The sequence below is a fragment of the Notolabrus celidotus genome, chromosome 10 (assembly GCF_009762535.1).
Source record: "Notolabrus celidotus isolate fNotCel1 chromosome 10, fNotCel1.pri, whole genome shotgun sequence".
NCBI classification, from domain to species: Eukaryota; Metazoa; Chordata; class Actinopteri; order Labriformes; family Labridae; genus Notolabrus; species Notolabrus celidotus.
The window spans coordinates 4,596,650-4,618,505 of record NC_048281.1 but is presented as its reverse complement, the minus strand read 5'-3'; the positions used below and the strand labels follow the sequence as shown (position 1 = coordinate 4,618,505).

The 21,856-nt window shown below is 40.6% G+C and overlaps 1 protein-coding gene across 1 annotated transcript in view; it reads left to right on the top strand.

Moving 5' to 3' along the window:
* The window catches only part of LOC117820758 (partitioning defective 3 homolog B-like), a 231,361-nt gene that overhangs the window by 32,491 nt on the left and 177,014 nt on the right, over positions 1-21,856 (top strand). The window contains exons 4-7 of the mRNA XM_034694677.1: positions 1,217-1,370; positions 9,737-9,845; positions 9,936-10,072; positions 18,925-18,969. Coding sequence (XP_034550568.1) covers positions 1,217-1,370; positions 9,737-9,845; positions 9,936-10,072; positions 18,925-18,969 — 445 coding nt within the window. The remainder of the gene's footprint in view (positions 1-1,216; positions 1,371-9,736; positions 9,846-9,935; positions 10,073-18,924; positions 18,970-21,856) is intronic.

Sequence of the window (21,856 nt, the reverse complement as noted above, 5' to 3'; positions counted from 1 at the left end):
ACTCCAGATTTTTGGTTCACGATACGATTCACTCACGATTCTCTAAAGATTTTCAAGAAAACTGGATTGAACTGAAAATTTAAATAAATATTATTTTATTTCAATTCTCAGATATGGACAGTTGGGATATGTATTTGTTCTCTTATATTTCTTTGTAAAAAAAAGTCATCCTTTGTAATTTTTAAGGTGTGTTGTAACTCAAATAAAACCACTGCACACTTTTTTTCAGCAACTTGTAAAAACACTAAAATCACCGTACAAAAATACCTTGTTGGAAAATTTCAGAACAATTATAGAGAAATGTAAAGTGAACGATTCTCAAATGAAAGTATTAAATATTAAAATAAATAAGGTCAATCTCTTTAAATTAGGGATGTAAATTTCAAGTATTTTCTGTGATCGATCTTTGGAAATGTTAACGATCAATTATCGTTTAATCATTAAAAGAACGTGAATGTTTTCCATGTCAACAATAATGACAAATGCATTTTTCCCTTGAATCAAATGTTCCTTCCTGACACAGTGTATATTACTGACGGTATTAAACAGCTACGGATCATATTGAGGAGTTCAAAATGTAAACACTCTGAATATCAACGTGAGGAGCAGGCTTATAAGTAATCTCTGTGGACACATGGTCATAGAGTGAAGACTCAGACTACAACATGTGAATTTACTGCAACAGGACAACTGAACAGGATCAGATTTTAGACTCAGTGTGCAGTTTTCTCCTTCTTATTGAGAAAAATAAACATTTAAACGTGGTCAGGTGTCAGCCGGGAGCACAGCCGGGTCAGAATCAGTCTGGCGGTGGACAAAAAAACGCTTGTGGAGACCTGTCACAATATCTACACACATGAACTGTCTGTTTGAAATGTGTTTTACATTGTATTTATTTTATTTTATTTTATTTAAAAAAAAATATATATTTTTTTTAAATTAAAGGGACAGTACACATTAATGAACATTTCAGCGTATCATCCATGTAAATATGCCAGAGCTAGCCATAAGGCTAATGGAAATCTGTAGTCACCGGCAGAGTTCATAGATAAAGAACACCAGATAGTCACAATACATCATGATAGCATGACAATGATAACACAATACATCACAGACCATCAGATTTACAAAAAAATGCAAATAAACGTGTTAAAGTTCCAATCAGTGCAATAGAGTGTTGTTATTATTGTTGTTATATTGTTTCTCACTGTTTCAGGATCAATACGGGGTGTCACCAAACCGCTCATTTGACAGTTCCTCTGGTCTGTCCGGAACCATGAGCCCAGAGAACGGTCCGACGGGGATGCTGAGTCAGACTAACGGCCATATTCACCCTCCCATGATGAACAACAGTCTGTATACATCCAGTGGTGAGTGAACTTTTTGTTCCCATCAGTGTTATGTCAGAAGGTCTATGGACATGACATTTACAGACAGCATTGATTTCATCAATCATAGTTAACATCATATCTGTTTAAAGCTCCTGTGATGAGTTTTCAACAGACTGACATTTATACTGATGCCAAGCAAACAAGCCTAAAACTGACAAGCTTGTTCATTTATGTGTTGTTTTAATGTCTGAAACTGCTGCCACAGGGGTAGGTATTATAAAAAGTGATTACCTGCATGATACAGCAGCAGCCTTTTTATATTTCCACAGCAAAGATTCACACTGAGGGTGGAATTCACATAGATTTGATTGCTGTTGCTTATAACACCAAGAATTAAGATCTGCACCGTCCCAAGGTCTAAATCAAAACGCAAATTATTCTAAAGATATCAAAGTGAAAAAATGTGCCTGCAAAGTCATGTAGCTCTGCAGTTTGCTCTAGTTTTGCTCCTGATTGTGACTGAAATGGGCTGTAGGCATCTCCACACTGTGCTGAGCAGAGCTGCGCTGAACACTCTCAGCCTGACGGAGCTAAACTCTATCCACATATATGATGGGCTCTTACACTCATGTTACATAAATATGTATTTTATTGTTTATTTATGCATCAATGCAACATCTTATTGGTTTTCTATCTAGTAGTTATGTAAGTATTGGATCATTATCTGTCTCAAGTACGTTTGGTTTTTTGGTTTGATAATAACCCACATGGGAAGTACATAGAAATATTCAGGGAGCATTAATTCCTCACATTTAAGAGAACAGTACATTTTCAAGCTTTAATTTGAGTAATGCTGACATGCTGTTGGAAAAAAAAAGGTATGCTGCACATAAAAATGCTGCACAAAGAAATATAGAACACACACACACGCACACACACACACACAAACACACACACGCACACTTATTTCAAGTAGAACCTCGTGCTGACTTTTCCTTTCCCCTGCAAACATTGTTCCAGTTCATTCTGACCCTCTCCCTTCCTCAAACCAACTTTTATTTGAACTTTTCACTTTCCTATTATTTTGTTTTTCTGCTCAGAGTTTCTTTTTTTTAGCCATTAAAAAAAAGCATCAAAGGTGGACGTATCATTTGCAGTAAGTTCAAGAACACGTGAAGTTTAATCATCCTGGCAAGTTAACATCCTGAACATAAAAACAAACAAAAAACAAACATACACAACGAGATTTCGCCTTCTACGCTGCCGCCATAATTAGAGACTACTCCTACTGCCCCTCTTTTCCCTTTCATATTCCTCCCTCTCTCACTCTCTCTCCCTGCTTTTATTTCTCTCTCATGTTCCTCAAGGTTGTTGAGCTTGTTTGTTATTGCTCGGGTTGGCTCGTTTGAAAGAGTTATTTTAGTTCTGTGTTCTTCTTATAGCTGTTTTCCTGTATTTGCTCCCCCCCTATATTATCTGTACGTCCTTGTGTAGTGTGTATGTTGGTTAGAATGAATGAGTGTGAGCGTGTGTGTGGATAGTTGTGTTATCCTCAGTGTCAGTATCGGCCTGTTTGTTAAAAGGTGTGTATTTGTCTGTGTGTGTTTCTAAATGATATCTGTGCCTGTTTAATGTGTGTGTGGCTGCTCTGTGAGTGTGTGAGTGTGTGAGTGTGTGTGTGTGTGTGTGTGTGTGTGTGTGCGTGCCTGCCTGCCTGCCTGCCTGCCTGCCTGCCTGCCTGTCTGTCTGTCTGTCTGTCTGTCTGTCTGTCTGTGTGTGTGTGTGTGTGTGTGTCTGTCTGTCTGTCTGTCTGTCTCAGTGTTGGTTCAGGGACTGTTGGCCAGTATCAAACACTGTTGGTTTTGTGTGTTTACACTCAATCTGGTAAACAGCTCTGACCTTGAACACACTTTGCTTTTGAAATTCACATCAGCTGTGGTGTCATTTGCACACACTCACATTAGTGTCTGTATACAGTAAGCACATTTCTGTGGCTCTGCCACCAGGCGCGTGCGCTGATGTTATCATAATATGTGTGTGTGTGTGTGTGTGTGTGTGTGTGTGTGTGTGTGTGTGTGTGTGTGTGTGTGTGTGTGTGTGTGTGTGTGTGTGTGTGTGTGTGTGTGTGTGTGTGTGTGTGCGTTTGTGCACACTTGCCAGTGTTTTACTCTCCTAATGAACTATTTCTCAGACTGAATCCGTTTTATTTGGTACTGAAGTTGAAATGAAAATGAAGATTTTTTTCTCGGGCTGTTGCAGAAGAATAAATTGAGTTTAATGATTCCCTACATATGTATTTATGCAGATGTGTTATTTTTGCATTTATGGATCTTTCTCTTTATCTCTTATCCTTCTTTGCATCTCATTTTGTCTGCTGTGAGTATTCTTCCTCTCTCTTACTTTTTCTGTTCTGTGCACTTTCTTTTCTCTCTTTTCTCTCTCTCTCTCTCTCTCTCTCCCTCTCTCTCTCTCTCTTTCTCTCTCTCTCCCTCTCTCTCTCCCTCTCTCTCTCTCTCTCTCTCTCTGGAGAGTAGAGGCATTTGATGGGATGAACACAAATAAATTACAGTCGAAGTCGAGCTTCAAATAATTGTAATTATCCCCAATTTTGTCACTGAAGTGTATTAAAATTGAATTTGTGAAAGAGACTCCCCCTCCCTTAAAAAAATAAAATAAAAAAAGTTGAACATGGACGAGTTAACTCTTTACTTTCTGCAGCTGTTAATGATGTTCTTAACGAGGTATTAACAAGCTATCGAGCGCTCTGTATGAACAGTTGTATAATGACCTCAGTGGTTTTGGAGAAGCTTTTCAATCATGGAAAATGAGAGTGATGATGTGATCTTGGTAATTATCAATTATGACAGAGCGTGGGGGATCTAGTGTTTTTCTATCTTAATCCATCCTCAGGTTCTGAGGAGTTCTGAATGACTCAGACTCTACATTAATTATGCCTCTTTGAAATACTTTATTTTGCAAGTCTTAAAACTTGATGGAGGTTCAACATCACATCACTAAATGACTCATCTAAAAACAAAATAAACTGAACTAGTGAAACATCTGTTTGCTGGAATTCAGACATTGTTAAGTGCTGAACTTCAGAAAAGTAGAATTACACATTTCTCTTAATTAAATAAAAACACAACACAGAATGTTGTTTTAATTTCCTGAGTTTACCTATCATTTTACTTCATTTCTACTATTACTATTACTCCCATTTTCATTCGCACTTCTATAATTTGCATCAAATATTCTGAGTCTCTGAAGTATTTCAAAGAATCCGAAGCAGAACCTCTTTAATCTGGCTTTTATTTCTCAGTACTTTTTCTTCAACACTGGACTGCAATATTAGAATCATTATTTTAACACAATGTATTTCTTTCTTTCTTTCTTTCTTTCTTTTATTTATCTGATCTTTTGAACTTGAACTGATTTTCAATTTTGCTTTCTACTCTTACTAATTATATACATTTTTTCTGTATTAATTTACTTTATTACTAAGTATTTTATTTAGGATTATGTCTTCTATTATTTCACCATCTCTGTTGTTTTCTGTCTCTGTTCTTTTGTGAAGCACTTTGGGCTGCATGCTTGTATGCCTGAAAGGTGCTATAATAGTAAAGTTGAGTTAAGTTGAGAGTTGAGGAGGCAAAAATGTCCAGTTGAAGTCACCAATATATAACAGGTCATTCTAGCTATCAGTGATAGTGATTGAAGCCACAATGACAACGTTTCCTTAGCCAAAGTATCCTGCAATCGTCATATCACAAGTAAACTCAGTTTTCAATGCAGACCGCTCACACTGTTTTGGGCTAGAATTTTAATTCAGGGATGGAAGAATAAGGAGCCTTCATGGAATTCAAGCTAGAGTCAGTTCAACATCCTGTGATGGACTTTTAATACAAGGTTTCCAAAAGTGTGGGTTTGGATCCCTTGGGGGTCAGACACTAATGGGGGTCGCAAGATGTCTTCCAGAGTTATTACTTTTTAAAGTAATCTAAAAAATGCATATTTTACGTATATTGACCATAGTTAAATTTAGAATAAAACCTTTCAAATAAAACGTTTCATTAGTTTTCTGCCTTTAATTGTTGCCAGATGACTCTTAGGGTTCCCCAGGTTCATTCACAGGAAACAGCCACATGTGCATGTAGGCAGGCTAATTTTCTGCAGACCAGCTAAATGAAATATGAAGTAACATTTAGTTATTTCAACGGACAGAGGGGGTTGTGGGTTGAAATGTTTGGGAACCCCTGTGTTAATGTACTGTTTAGGCAAAACAAATGTGGCTCTTTTCTTCAAGTGATATGGACCAAATTTTAAAACCTAATTCAAAAATATTGTTAAGTTGTAATAAACTTGCTGTGTAGCCTTGCATTCATGTACGCATCCAGCTGCATCATGAGCGTAATAACCACTAAGCATGTTATTGGAGGATACCTCCAGAGGGCACGCTATAAAGCTCAGGCCATGTACAGCTATGGGATTTATGGGATGTAAACAACAGACATGGCAACACTTGAGTAAGTTACTTTTACGTTAATGCTGAGATCAAGGCAGAAAAAGTGACAGCAGCATCAACGTATCTATGGGACATGAGCAGCTGTGTGTCAGCTTGTCTTTAAAGGGGACATATCACGCTTTTTTCATCAATATATATTGGTCTAAGAGGTCCCCAAAACATGTCTTTAAAGTTTATGCTCAAAAAAACACTTTGAAATCAGATTTTGGCATGCCTGAAAAGTCCTCTTCTTCAGTCCTCCTCAGAACACTCTGTTTTCCCTCTGACCACGCCCCCTCAGGAAATGGATGTGCCTCGGCTCTCTAGCACGTTGATCTAATGTTTACATGTTGGCTGAATATACACGGCTGCTCAGAGATCGCGTTACTTCAACCCTCTGAATCTGATCCTGATGGAGAGGCGCCTGTAGCAGGACCTTTCTGAAGGATTGGTCATAGATTTAGTGTTTCTTGTTGTTTTATTTATCAGTATGTAGACATGTGTCTTGGTACACAGCTACAAACATATAGCTATGTGGCTATGCTAACTAGCGCTAGCACTTATCCATGATAAATAAAAATCATCCACTAGATCTTCAAATCTGCAGACGTGGGGAGTAAAACCGACCTCTGCCAGAAAGGCAGCAGGACCTTTTCTGAAGGATTGGTCACAGATTTAGTGTTTCTTGTTGTTTTATTTGTCAGTATGTCGACGTGTGTCTTGGTACACAGCTACAGCTACAGCTACAGCTACAGCTATGAACATATAGCTATGTGGCTATGCTAATTAGCGCTAGCACTTATCCATGACAAATAAAAATCATCCACTAGATCTTCAAATCTGCAGACGTGGGGAGTAAAACCGACCTTTGTGTTTATTAAGACAGCCTACAACTAGCATGCCTCCCTCCTAAGCTCCTTGTTAGCACACATTTGTGCAGGTAATGAAAAACGGAGGAGGGATTCAGTATTATTTTATACAGTCTATGGACTGAACAAGCTCCGAACTCTGACTCCGTGACAGACCAGATATTGTTGTGACGTAACAAAAACAAGGAAGTCTGAAACGGCCCACTTCTGGTAACTCTGACACGTCTGTTCTGCCTTTACACTGCCCCTCTACGTACAGTACATCATAAACATGTACCACATCTTGCGTCCATGTCATATGATTCTTTGAGGATGGGTACAGCTGATGTACCAAACCAGAGTAGGTTACGAATGGCAGCCATCATGCGATTTTGTAGGCATAGTTAACAACAAATTCAATAAGTAAAAAGATTCCCTCCATAACTGTAGGAGTTAAGTGTTAAATTGTCAATACCCAGATTCCTCACAAAGTTGGGAAAAGGGATGGTGGGAATGGGGCGGAGGGAGAGACAGAGAGGAAGGGAATGAGAGAGGATTTGACGAGCACGATGTAGACAAATACAGATGAAAGGAAGGAAAAGTTAAGCGTAAAAGAAGAGGAATCATATACCTGCTATCGGAGCAAACTGCTATTGATCATCCACACAGCTTTTTTCACTTCAAAGACTGGGAGTCAGTGAGAACAGGTGTGTGTGTGTGTGTGTGTGTGTGTGTGTGTGTGTGTGTGTGTGTGTGTGTGTGTGAGTGTGAGTGTGAGGTGAAGTGAATGAAGAATGGGTTTTTGACAGTTCAGCTGATTAAGGTGCTCGCAGTGAGGAGGAGGAGGGAGGGAAGTTTAGAAAAAAAAAGGGGGCTGAAAACTGAGTGGGAGATAAAATGATTTATGGGAGATCTGAAGGGAGAGATAAATGACAGCCAAAATATCAGATTTCAAGAATGGGACCAGAAGAAAAATAAAACAGGTGATTAGTGTGGAGGGGGAAATGGAGATGAGAGGGTGTGATATCTTCAGAGGCCCCTCTTTAGCTCCGGCATCGTCCCTGTCTGTGCCATGTGTGGATGCAAGCTGCACAAAGGACACACAATGAAGAGTGTGCAGTAATCCCAGCATGTGTCATGTGGCAGCTCTGCACTGGGAGAAGTGATGACTGTATGTAAATTGTGCTTGGGTGGATTGTGAGTCAGTGTATCAAGTTGTCGTAAACTCGTTTATCAAGCAGTCACAGCCGTATCACTGAGCTCCATCTGCAGCGACTTCCAGAGATTCATTCCTTTTCCAATCCAACTGATTTCCCTTCAACTTTTTCGTACACACTCTACTTTTATTCTCATGCAATTGTTTTTTAAGTGTATTTGTTGGACGGTGGATAGAAACTGGAAGGAGGATGGGGAATGACGTTGGGCAGTGGGCCACAGATTGGTATCAAGCCAGGACTGTTGGGCCATGCTTTTGCATCACTCTCATGCAATCAGATGAAGCTCATGCTAGCTATCTGAAAAGTTATTGGTGCCAATTTATCGGCAGAAAAATAGTGCTCTGGGATTTATTTTGGATTCTGTAGAAACATTGAAACTACAGGTATTTTGCAAAACAGGAAGAACAGCAGATAGACATAAAACTTTAAGTCAAAGCTAGGGATGTACTTTTCAGGGATTTTCCGTGATCGATTTTTGGAAATGTAAACAATCTATTATCGATTAAAATTGCCATTCAAAAATATCATTATTATTCTTATGTCAAAAACAAGGCTAAATACGTTTTTTTCCCCCTAAATTATATTTTCTACAGCAACAAAATGCAAATAACTGATGGTATTGAATACGGGTACAACATGTTTAACACTGATTATCAACGATTACGTTCATAAATACATTGCTGATCTGCTACTACTTTATGAACCACCTCGACCTCTGAGGTCATCAGGTACTGGTCTGCTTTCAGTCCCAAGAGTCAGAACGAAACATGGTGAAGCAGCGTTTAGTCATTATGCACCACATATCTGGAACACACTCCCTGAAAGCTGTAGGTCTGCTCCGCCTCTCACCTCTTTTAAATCAAAGACTAAGACTTTCTTATTTGCCACTGTCTTCCTATCCTAGCTTATTTTAACCCACTTTAAATTAAAATTTTAATGTAATTTTTAATATATTTCTAATTTTCCTTTTCTTTTCTGTTTTATCATATTTCTCATTTTAATTGTGTTCTTTTATGCCTGTCTGAATGTCTCCAATGCTTTTAATGTTTTAATGTAAAGCACATTGAGTTGCCCTCGTGTATGAAATGTGCTATACAAATAAAGCTGCCTTGCCTGCCTTGCCTAAAAACATTCTCCGTGGACATAATCTTATAAAGTGAAGTCTCATAATACTAACAGAAACGTACTTCAGACTCACAGTGTCCAGTTTTCTGTCTACTCGTTCTTATTGAGAAAAATCAACATGTGTATTTGATCAGGTGTCAGCCGGAAGCGCAACCGGGGTCATAATCAGTCCAGCTGCAGAAAAGCCCAGACGGATCTGATGTTGCTGCTCTGCAAACATAGCGTACTAGCAATTCCCACCAGTCTGTTGGCTTTGTATCCAAAAGGTGGAAATGTCCTGTTTAAAGTTATCAACCTTCGTGTCTGTGTCGTTGTTGGCAGCAGTTATGTATTGATTCTCTTTAAAAAGCGCTCATGGAGACCTGACACAGCTGCAGCCGCCAGCTGAGAGTCACCTTTAACCTTTAACAGCTGATTCACATCCAAACATGCTTTACACTTAAAACTCCTCCCTGACAGCTGAATGTAATATGAGACCACATGATGTTTGTTCCACGTGACGGAAAATTGAAAACAAAAATGTGCGTTTCAAGTAATTTCTTAACAATCAATTAATCAATAATCGATTAATTGTGTACATCCCTAGTCAAAGCCAGTATGCACTCTTTGATTTTTATGTATTTCACTTTTTAGCATTGTTGTTTTGGGATTTTGAGATTGTGTTTCACTACTTCTCTCATTCTCAACACATACTGGTGTTTTATTGTTTTCCAGTGACCAATGGGAACTTTAGTCACATGGATGAGGATGAGGACGGAGAGCTTTATGGACATGAACCAGAGTACAGCATCTCGACCCAGCACTCCTCCTCTCTACAGGACAGGTGTGATTCTGATTCTTTCCCACAAAGTTGCAGCACACAGTGTTAACTATATATGGACATTCATCAAAAAATTCTTTTTTTTTTTTTCAGGGAAAACTCTCACAGCACTTCCATTGCTCAACCCCAATCCCCTACCCAGAACCAGAACCAGAGCCAGCGGCAGTTCCAGCACGTCAAAGCCTCCAAAAGCATGGACCTGGGTACGACTCAGAACCAGCAGCACACTGGTGGGGAGATTCTTTTATGTTTACAAGCTCTGCATGGTGGCTGCATGCATCTTCTCCTTCATGTTTAAATCTTCCTCCTGATGCATGGCTGCTGAACCAAGGGGATGCTCCTCAAAGCCACATGCAGAGTGACACCTCTGCAAACATGCATGGCACAGCCACACCTACACTTACAGCTGCTCTGCTGCTGCAGGTTGGGTACCACTAATGCATGTTGCATGATTTCTGCAACTGGGGAAAGCAGTTCTGGTTTCTTTTTGTGACTCTGTGCTTTATACTAACTAAAACGGCTAAATCTGTTGTTTGATAATAAAGGGTGTAAAGATTCACTGATGTGAGTTAGTAAGAAATCTAACATTAAAGATCAACTGAATCAGCTACAACAAGTTTTTGCAGCCATGACTAAACCACAAGTCTTCCCCCTTCATAGGTTATCATAGCATTCATAGCCCGTTTTATTTTAAACTTTATGACCTGATTGTGTTGTTGAGTGATGGCTTTCATTGTGGAGGTACGACCAATTAATATAAGACAATCTCAGCCAGATTATGACAGGAGAAAACTATATCTTAACACATCAGATCGCTTATTTCACTTCTATACTCTTCTAAATTAGTATCATTAGCAATAATCTACTTTTTTTGTTTTGTAAGTGTTTTTAGGTTGTTTTTTCCCCAATCCATAACGTATAGGGGTGTAACGATTCTTTTTAACAATGATTCAATTCGTATCATGATTCGTGGTTGCCGATACGATTAAAGGACGATCCAAAACGATGACTTGAAATCGATTCAGTAACTTTTTAGCCAAAAATTCAACCAGTGTGACTGTGAAATAAATCCCTTGATACTGGACAGTCCTAGTTCCTGTTGTTGTCGTGATGTTTTTGGGCAGAGCCGAGTTTTGTCCTAGTCTCTGACTAAACCTGCTGGAGAGGCCTGAGGCTTCTGCAGAGCTGATGTTACCTTGATGAACGCTGCAAGAGGTGCCTGGACGGCCGGCGTTGTGTGAAATCCCATGGCGCCTTAGTAGGTGGTTGGATAGATTTGTTATGTTGCCGTGGTAACTTTACTTGACCTTTACATATCCTACAAACAGCGAGCGACTTATTTAGAACATCTCTGTCTTTGCAAAAGCCAAAGTGTTTCCACACACTGGACCACAATGGTGGCTTGATCATTTCTGGCTCGCCGTCTTCTCCTCTGCCGTCCGCCATGCTATGTTCTGTTGTCTGCTGGCGCGTGGCGATGATGTCACAGACAGACAGCCTGAATTGAGTAACGTTTAACGTCTTTATCATTAAAAGTGTAAAAAAAACACATCCATATAAAGTCTGCTGTACTTAAATCCAATGTGTTATTTCCTAGTATGGATACAATCGATTTATTACCTTTTAAAACGATGTTAGATCCATATATGTCGTCTGGAAGGACAACTTGCCGAGCACAGATCGATGTAGTTGGATCATAGGAATATAAATCCATATATCCATGTAGTAGATGAATCTTTACACCCCTAATAGTAAACTTTGTGTTTTATTGGGATATCTGAGCTGTGGTAAGTCATACAACTTAACATCAGAGACAGAGTCATACGTCTCATTTGATTAGAGGAGTGTGTGTTGAAGAATTATCTTCAACACAGAATGATGGACAGCCCAGAATGAGAGCGGTGTATCTGACAGGTGACAGAGTATCAGGGAACATAGGTTTTGAGACAGCCCCACCTCATTTATATTGCTCAGATGTTTGACAACAGAACTAGGAGTGGGTCACTGTTTGAGTTGCATATCTTTTGATTTTCATCTTCTCTATGCTGATACAAGAATGCATCTGCAGCCAATGACACTCTCCCCTCCACACCAGCCCTTCCACCTGTTGCTCTGTGACTGCAGAGTTTCTGATGTGACAGTTCTGTGACATTTCTGCTATTCAGTTTCAGAAGTGTGTATGAGTGTTAAGTTTGTGCACATGCATACATCTGTGTAATATGACAGCGAACGGTGCAGCGCAACAAAAGCGTATTGTTCCAAATGTCACTTCCCTCAGTCCTCCCCCTCAAGCTGGCTCCGCTGCAAGTTGAATGCATTCATGTTTGAGAGAGGGAATGAGACAAAAGAGCGGGAGACTTTTTCAATAGCACAGACATCCATGCTACATTGATAAAAGGCTGATGTTATGTCCTGTATGTCTGATGGTAAATTGGTTGCAATTATGTAATGCTTTTTTAGTCTGTCTGGCACTCAGAGGGCTCTGATCTGTTCACCCTCACACACACACTAACAGTACAACCCTCTGTGTACACTGACTGAACTGCCAATCTTCCAATGAGAAAACATCAGATTAAGCTGCAGACATGAAAATCTAACACCTGAACATTTCAGACAAAGTAACACTGTTGCTAAATTCCATAATGTGTGTTACCAAGTTACCAAGCAGCATAATAAAATAAACGGAAAATAAATTGCAGTGATACTAGATCATCATACTAGAAGATTGTAAAGTATTCAAAACGAAACACAGCACATTGACCAGCCGTGTGCGAGGATGAGGACTATGACTTTGGCACTAAGCCTCCTGTCCTATTATTAACTCCAACTACTAACCATAGGCAGCAAGGTAATGAGATAATAAAGTCAGCTAATTTCAGCATAAATTAGCAAATTTCTCCTTGTCAGCATACTTATCTTTGCAGAACCATATGGAAATCAGCCTGTGCTCATTAGTACTGTATGGAAATGCTTTCAGGAAGTTTTTAAATGACATGTCCTCTATATGGATCTATGCAGAGTAAAGTTTTTGGCATACGTAGTCTTCAGAATGTAAGAAATAAGGAGGGAGTTCATCAATAGCTTCCGGTATTCTCTATTCTTGTATGGCTCTGTATCCGTCTGTCTATGTGTCTGTCTTTCTGTCTTCTTTTAGTTTCTCAATCCATCCATTGATTTGTCAAGGAGCAAAAGAGACCCAACCCAACTGCTCATTCTGTGTTTGTCTGTATGTTACATACTTGGTATTTTGAAGGGACACCTCTGTAGATAACTCTACTCATGTTCCTGTCACACCATGACGATTTAGCCAGCGTATGCCGGCTTATAAAAAGAATGGTGAGTACGCTGGCGTCAGTCGCATAAGTTATAGGTACGTTTTGTATAAATTAAGAGCACGCTGGTATACGTCGTAGTGCGGCGAGTAAGCAGCGTATGGATCATACGTCCGGCATACGCCGGTCATAAGTAGTAGGTAACTTATGCGATGGTTGACACACGTTCACACACATAGAGCTGTGTGTCTGCGTGTGTGTGAGTGTGAGAAGCCTTGGAGCCCTCACTCAGTGTTAAACAGCAGATCCTCTGAAACAGAAGCTGAAGTCAGCATGTTGGAGTCTGCTGGTGTTCAATGATAAAGCTGCTGTTGTTGAATTCAATGAAGTTCAAAATGTGACGTTTTTTAAAGCGCTGCAGTCAATAAGTGTAACTTGTTGTAAAGAGCAGGGGCTGTGTTCCTGCTGGTTTCACTCCTCTGACACTCTCCACGGCTCATCATGTTCTTACAAAGAGAGACTGCAGAGTTTTTAATAACACACAGAGCTCTGCCATCAAACAGCACACAGCTCTGATGATGCATGGGAAACAGAGTAAATGGCATGCAGTGCATTTTCAAAAACGTATACATCGTCATTAACGAGCGGCAGCTTTTTTATACACTTTGTCTGCGTTATTACGCTGCTGCACGCTTTGCACTATGGACAATAGTTGGGCATAAGTTCTGAATATGCTATGTAAACGCCTTAATTGATAAAATGTCATCAGCGGATGTCAGCGTTTTAAAAGGCATTTTGATACGTCGGGAAAACACTGGCTAAATTGTCAAAATGTGACAGGGCCATCACATAGGAAACACCCCGGCTCTAGATGATGGACACTATAGAAATCCGAATCTTAAAACAAGTGGGGCACCTACAATCCAGCTCAGTTTATGTTAGCAACATTCGGTATTGCAGCCTCTCTTCTTGTTTTGTACCTGTTGGACCAATATGGAAAGGTGTGATGTAATATACCATACCATTTATTTTCATCCTCCAAAAGGGGTTAAAATAAATGCTGCACACATGAATAATTTGAGTAGAATAAATAAGCCCCCAACGTTATGAGTTAAGCAGTAAGGTATGAGCACTAATGATGATTAGAGTGGGCCCTGACTCCTTTTGTTTTTTGGTAGTGTTATTACCTATAATTGTGTTGTGCTAGAAAAACAGCCAAGTCCTGATCAGACTGCTACAGGACTGTTTAAATAAAGAAAACATGAAGCTCTAAAAACAATGAACTAAACACTATTATCAATGCAATTACATTCCCCCAAATTTCCTTTTTGACTACAGTCATGGAAACATATCTCTGTTTGTCCTTTTGCCATCCCGATTCATCCATAAACAGTTGGGCAAGCAAATTTGATCAGATTTAAATTTCAGAATAACAGTTGTACTTTTAGTTCTCAAGCTATACAAAAAAACAACAACGTATTTGCTGTTGTTAAAGGTGACATATCATGCAAAATGGACTTTTTAATGGTTCTCTACCTGAAATATGTTTCCCTGGCATGTCTACAAACCCCCCAAGAATGAAAAAAATCCATTCTGCCCCTGTTCTGATTTCTACACCTTTCTGTAAATGTGTGTGAAAGGAGCCGTTTCAGACTTCCATGTTTTTGTTACGTAACAACAATATCCGGTCTGTCACGGAGTCAGAGCTCGGAGCTTGTTTAGTCCATAGACTGTATAAGATAATACTGAATCCCTCCTCCATTTTTCATTACCTGCACACATGTGTGCTAACAAGGAGCTTAGAAGGGAGGCATGCTAGTTGTAGGCTGTCTTAATAAACACAAAGGTCGGTTTTACTCCCCACGTCTGCAGATTTGAAGATCTAGTAGATTTGTATTTGTCATGGATAAGTGCTAGCGCTAGTTAGCATAGCTACATGTCGTAGCTTAAGCTGTAGCTGTTACGGGTGTGAGGGTGAACCCAAAAGCAGCACACTGGAGCCCGGAGGAAACAGCAGGTAACAGTCTTTACTAACCCGGTCACACAATGTCTGTTGAGAAGCTGGTTTCGCTGTGTGGAGGATCAGGCTGGAAACAGACGAGGAGCAGGCAAATCTCTTGGTCGGGGACAGAAGGCTGAGGTAGTTACCAGGGCAGAAACGAGGAAGGAAGGTCGGGGACAGACAGGGTCGAAACCGGGAGATCAGTCCGAGGAAAAGTGCTGGAGAGTCTTGTATTTGCAGTGATAACAATCTGGCACTGAGTGAGCTGAAACCGGGACTTAAATACTGGCAGCAGGTAATGAGAAACAGGTGATTTGTGTTGGCTTAATGAGGAGAGTGTGGTTCAGGTAAACGAAGGGGAGTGGAAATGTAGTGGGCTGAGAGGCTGAGCAGGTGTGGCAGGTGATAACTGTGACAGTAGCTGTGAACCAAGACACACGTCATCATACTGACAAATAAAACAACAAGAAACACTAAATCTGTGACAAATGGTTAAAAAAGGTCCTGCTGCCTTTCTGGCAGAGGTCGGTTTTACTCCCCACGTCTGCAGATTTGAAGACCTGGTGGATGATTTTTATTTTTCATGGATAAGTGCTAGCGCTAGTTAGCATAGCCACATAGCTACATGTCATAGCTGTAGCTGTGTACCAAGACACACGTCTACATACTGACAAATAAAACAACAAGAAACACTAAATCTGTGACCAATCCTTCAGAAAGGTCCTGCTGCCTTTCTAGCGGAGGTCGGTTTTACTCCCCACGTCTGCAGATTTGAAGATCTAGTGGATGATTTTTATTTATCATGGATAAGTGCTAGCGCTAGTTAGCATAGCCACATAGCTACATGTTCATAGCTGTGTACCAAGACACACTTCGACATACTGACAAATAAAACAACAAGAAACACAAAATCTGTGACCAATCCTTCAGAAAGGTCCTGCTGCAGGCGCCTCTCCGTCAGGATCAGATTCAGAGGGTTGAAGTAGCGTGGTCTGCTAGCAGCCGTGTATATTCAGCCAACATGTAAACATTAGATCAACGTGCTGGAGAGCTGAGGCCACATCCACTTCCTGAGGGGGCGTGGTCAGAGAGAAAACAGAGTGTTCTGAGGAGGACTGAAGAAGAGGGCTTTTCAGGCATGTCAAAATCTGATTTCAAAGTGTTTTTTTGAGCATAAACTTTAAAGACATGTTTTGGGGACCTCTTAGACCAATATATATTGATGAAAAAAGCGTGATATGTCACCTTTAAAAAAGAAAAGAAGAAAAATAGACACATTTAATTGATTTAAATTCTGGCTTAATCACATGCTCAAAATAATGTTTCCACCAGGTCCAGTCTTGTCAAAGGGAATTATTATTTGAATTCAATAAGTTAGATTAGGGGCTGCACGGTGGTGCAGTGGGTAGCGCTGTTGCCTCACAGTGAGAAGGTTCCTGTTTCATGTCCCCGGTCAGTCAGGTACCTTTCTGTGTCGAGTTCTCCCCGTGCATGTGTTGGTTCTCTCTTGGTACTCTGGCTCTAAATTTCCCATAGGTGTTAGTGTGTGCGTGAATGGTTGTCTGACTCTCTGTGTTTGCCCTGTGATACACTGGCAACCTGTCCAGGGTGTACCCTGCCTTCCGCCCCTAAGTCAGCTGGGATTGGCTCCAGCCCCCGTGACCCCGAACAGAATAAGCGGTCAAGATAATGGCTTCATGCCCTTCCATGTGCACACGTGGAATGGCAAAGCATGAGGCAGGGAGAGCACACCTCCCTTTCCTGTGATGCGCATACATGAAAAGCCAAGGCAGGCAGAGCATCAGCAAAACCCCTCAGCATACAGAAGAAAGCTTGCACCAGTTGGAATACATATGACACAAAGCATAAAGTTACTACTATCCGTCTCATCACTATCATCTCTCTCTCTCTTATTCTCCTCTATCCCTCTTTCCAGACCCAACTCAGTCAAGGCAGATGGCTGTCTAACATGAGTCTGGTTCTGCTCGAGGTTTCTGTCTATTAAAAGGAAGTTTTTCCTTGCTGCTGCTGTAACTGGGTAAATACTGCAAAGTGCTCCGCTCATGGTGGATTAAGATGAGATCAGACTGAGTCTTGTAAGTAAGAGGGGATTGGGTTTTATCCTGTCCTGGTGTTGGGTCTCTGTTCATGATTAGACATAGAGTGGTCTAGACCTGATTGGTTTGTAAAAGCGTCTTGAGATAACGTTTGTTGTGATTGGCGCTATACAAATAAAGATTGATTGATTGATTGATTGATTGATTGATTGATTGATTGATTGATTGATTGATTGATTGATTGATTGATTGATTGATTGATTGAAAAGGTTGAGCTGGGGTGTGCAGGTAGCAAAGTGGCTTGTGGAGGAAGTGCAGAGTGCCCATTTTACATTTGCCAATTGGATGCATAGAGGTAATCAGCTGAGGCAGGCATTAAGATCAGTGTATATGCTTTGGGCTGAGCTTGACTTTGTGGCCTGCCTTAATTAACGCTATATTCAATTTAATGCAATTAGTGTCAGAAAATGTGCTTTGCATATCAGAAGACTTACATTTTTAACAAAATGTAGTAGCAGGGCTGTTAAGATGGAAGTAAGAGTTGAGGCTGTATTTTGGGGGTTTTGATTGATTGTGTTTGTGATGGAAAAAAAAAAGCTTTAGAATGTGGGTCAGTTATTAAGTAGCATTTTGTATCCAATTTGTTCTGAAACACTTTTAAAACAAAGCCATTACTAATAGAAAAATAAAAGATTGGTCCCACATTAACTCCCTCTCCAGATCACACCACTCTCCTCATGCTCTACAGGGTTTCTCTCTCTCTCTGACTCTGCTCCTAAGGGCATTAATCTCTGTGTTTTTTACTTTTATACTCAGATCCATTCAGATTTCCTTCAGATAGCAAATAAAATAGGGAGGTACCTGCACATGGTGATGTGTTTTTGAGACTCCCTCATTATTAAGATGCCTCTGTATGCGTCACATGTGGCATTTCGAGTTCCGCTGAAGTAGGCATCCACACACGCACACACAGTGATCCTCTAACGACCAGGCTGCTGAGGCAGTCATGTTGATTCACCGCAGACAGATGCCGTCAGATGCACACACACTCGCAGCTAGAATTACACTTCAGACTTGGTTTTCATTAGAGAAGTATTTGTCGGGAGAAAGCATGCTAGTGCTCGGCTTTTGTGGTTTTACTGTGTATTTTAATGGTGCTACCAGCAGTCAATGTGTTCCTTGTTGGCGCTGGTCTGCTCTGTGGCTTTAGGAAAGGGGGAGAGAAATAATAAAGGATGGGGGGAAAAGTAAAAAAGTGAAAGGAGGGAAAACAAGAAGCAAGAGTAGAGAGAAGGGTGATCAAAGGAGGAGAGAGAGAGGAGGACACAGAGGGATGAAGGAATTGTAACCGAAGGAAAAAACAAATGTTTTGAGAAGACAAGTAAGGGTAAAGGGCAGGAGGTGAAAGGGGTAGCTGCAAGAAGAGAGGGGGAATATGAGACGGAAGGGAGTGTAAATGACAAATGAAGTGAGAGAGAAGGGAGGAAGTGAAATGACTTCAGTAGCAGAGAGGCTGACCAAACATCACAGGAGAAAGAGGGGCTCTTTACCCTCTTAGAAAACAAGACAGAAAGAATAATACAGAATATATAGAGTGGGAAGAGGACAGTGAGAAGACATGAAAGCTCTCTTTAGAAGTTGTTGGGTAAATATGGTGGACAAACAACACCCTGACTATTAGCAGGCTGAGCACAGAGATTTGAAATAGCAGATTTTGTGTGTATTAACATACGTTTTCTTTTTTGTTTCAGTTGCAGATGAGAGCAATGTCGGAGCCTTAGTTGGGATCCCTGCAGGTAAGACAATGACGGACACATGCATATGTTTAAATGGAGCACTAATAATACAAATAAGAACCTGATCAAAGTGAACAACTCTGTTAGGACACTGGTCTGATCATGGCCCATGAATGAGTTCTCGTTCTTATCGGGAGGGTTAGTTCACACCTCTTATTCAGATCCAATCCTTTCTTCTTTGTTGGGTTACAGTTCTTCCTCATTTGTGCTTCCTTTATGAAATAGAAACCTACATTTTAAACGATTAAACCATCACTATCCACATTCTCCCACACATCCTGTTTGTTGGGATTGCTGTTAAAAAAATGTACACACTGGTCCCTTTTGGACCTCCACTTTTCTGTCACTGCCGCCCAACTCACATTATGTTCCGGTCCAGACTCCACCTGTTTCTTTTGCAGTAGTCTGTCCTTGTACCTTGGCTAGGTCACCTTTTTCCCAAAAAAGGTCCAAGTATTCTTCTTCGTAGTGATTTGCAGGTCTGGCTTGAACTGTTGGCTGTTGGTCCGTATCCATATCAGATGCAGAGAATAAATGAGACTTTACTGCAAATCTTGCACATGTGATGAGAGTTGAGAGAAACATTATCATAGGTAGCAAAACTTGTCTGTAGAAGATACAACTTTATTGCTGCAGACTTTAAAAGAACTATTGCTTGCTAAACATCTTGATGGTTAAAATATGAATAAATACATGAAAAGCATAATGTACAGTTATGCTGCAACAGCGGCACTTTGTTACCAACAGGGACAATTTCTTCTGCTGCTTTTTTCGGCACATTAGACTAGCAGAACAACTCTGCACCAAGGTTATTATCGTTAACGAAAACTAACGAAATAATGAAAACGAGAGGTGAAAAAACATTTTCATTAACTGAATTAAAAAATAAAAACAAGGCTTCACAAAAAAACAATAACTGACAGTAACTGTATTGTGAGTTTACAAAACTAACTAAAATAAAACTAAAATGATAGAGAAAATGTCTTAAGTGTTCCTCTTTGTCAATCTATCCCACATATAAACTTAGTATTTTGAGTGGATATGAATTTTTAGTTTGTTTTCTGCCAGTTTCACTTCAGTTGGCTCAGTCTCACAAGTAAGCATACGTCCACACTTTACCTGCTAGCAGAGCGTCCTCACTTTACCTGCTAGCAGAGCGTCCACACTTAACCTACTAGCAGAGCGTCCACACTTTACCTGCTAGCAGAGCGTCCTCACTTTACCTGCTAGCAGAGCGTCCACACTTTACCTGCTAGCAGAGCGTCCACACTTTACCTGCTAGCAGAGCGTCCTCACTTTACCTGCTAGCAGAGCGTCCACACTTAACCTACTAGCAGAGCGTCCACACTTTACCTGCTAGCAGAGCGTCCTCACTTTACCTGCTAGCAGAGCGTCCACACTTTACCTGCTAGCAGAGCGTCCACACTTTACCTACTAGCAGAGCGTCCACACTTTACCTGCTAGCAGAGCGTCCACACTTTACCTGCTAGCAGAGTGTCCACACTTTACCTGCTACAGAGCGTCCACACTTTACCTGCTAGCAGAGCGTCCACACTTTACCTGCTAGCAGAGCGTCCTCACTTTACCTGCTAGCAAAGCATCCACACTTTACCTGCTGCAGAGCGTCCACACTTTACCTGCTAGCAGAGCATCCACACTTTACCTGCTAGCAGAGTGTCCACACTTTACCTGCTGCAGAGTGTCCTCACTTTACCTGCTAGCAGAGCGTCCTCACTTTACCTGCTAGCAGAGCGTCCTCACTTTACCTGCTAGCAGAGCGTCCACACTTTACCTGCTAGCAGAGTGTCCACACTTTACCTGCTAGCAGAGCGTCCACACTTTACCTGCTAGCAGAGCGTCCACACTTTACCTGCTAGCAGAGCGTCCACACTTTACCTGCTAGCAGAGTGTTAATGGCAGTGAAAGTCTGGAGAAAGCAGCAGAGCCCCATTTGGGATTACTTTGAATATGACTGTGTCTCTGATAGGAGGAAGTCTCTTGCAGTGGAAGGTGATAAAATATGTGGAACATTTCTCAAGGGAAAAATCCCACTAATCTTAAGGTCCATTTGAAAAGCTCACACAAGACGGCTAACCCAGCTTACCTTGTCAAGGCAAGGGAGAGCGCCAAGCCCCCTTCCCCTGAAACAGAAGCCAACCCCAGACCAGGCAGCATGATGGAGCCCGAGACAACCGGAGGACCGCAGAAAACACTGATGCATGGCTTCCACCGGTGACCCGATAGCTGCTGGTCAGTACATACGCAGGAACATCACAAGAGGGAGGAAGCTTACACAATGCCTTTCTGACCTTTTTGAATCACACACCTGAAAACTAACCCATGTTACAAAAAAGACTTAAACTAATACTGAATCTAATGAAAACTCAACTAAAACGAAGCATTTTCAAAAATAAAAACTAAACTAGCAAACCGGCTTTAACAACTAAATACTACTAAAGTGTAAAGGAAAACAAAAAGTCAAAACAAAATAAAAATAAAAACTAATGAAACATGTAAAACTATAATAACCTTGGTGTGCACTTGTCAAAATGTTTCCGTCTGATAAAATGCTTGAAGCATGTCTACATGTCTAAATTGGATCCTTCAACGTGAATGGATGCTCAGTGGTTTTGGTTGTGTTGAACATGGAATAGGATAGCTCATATCATAGACAGTACATATATTTAACAACAACTGATTACAAATCATACTGCTAAATAAATGAATTAAAGAAGGTAAGTAGACAGGGCAAAGCATGAAAAACATCAAAGGAGGAAACAAAAAGAAACAGCTAAGGAAAATGTCTGTAATAGTTTGTAGAAAAGTAGGAAATAAAATAATATTAATGCTGTAATTGAGGCTAGATGAGGAAAAAAACTCTGGATAG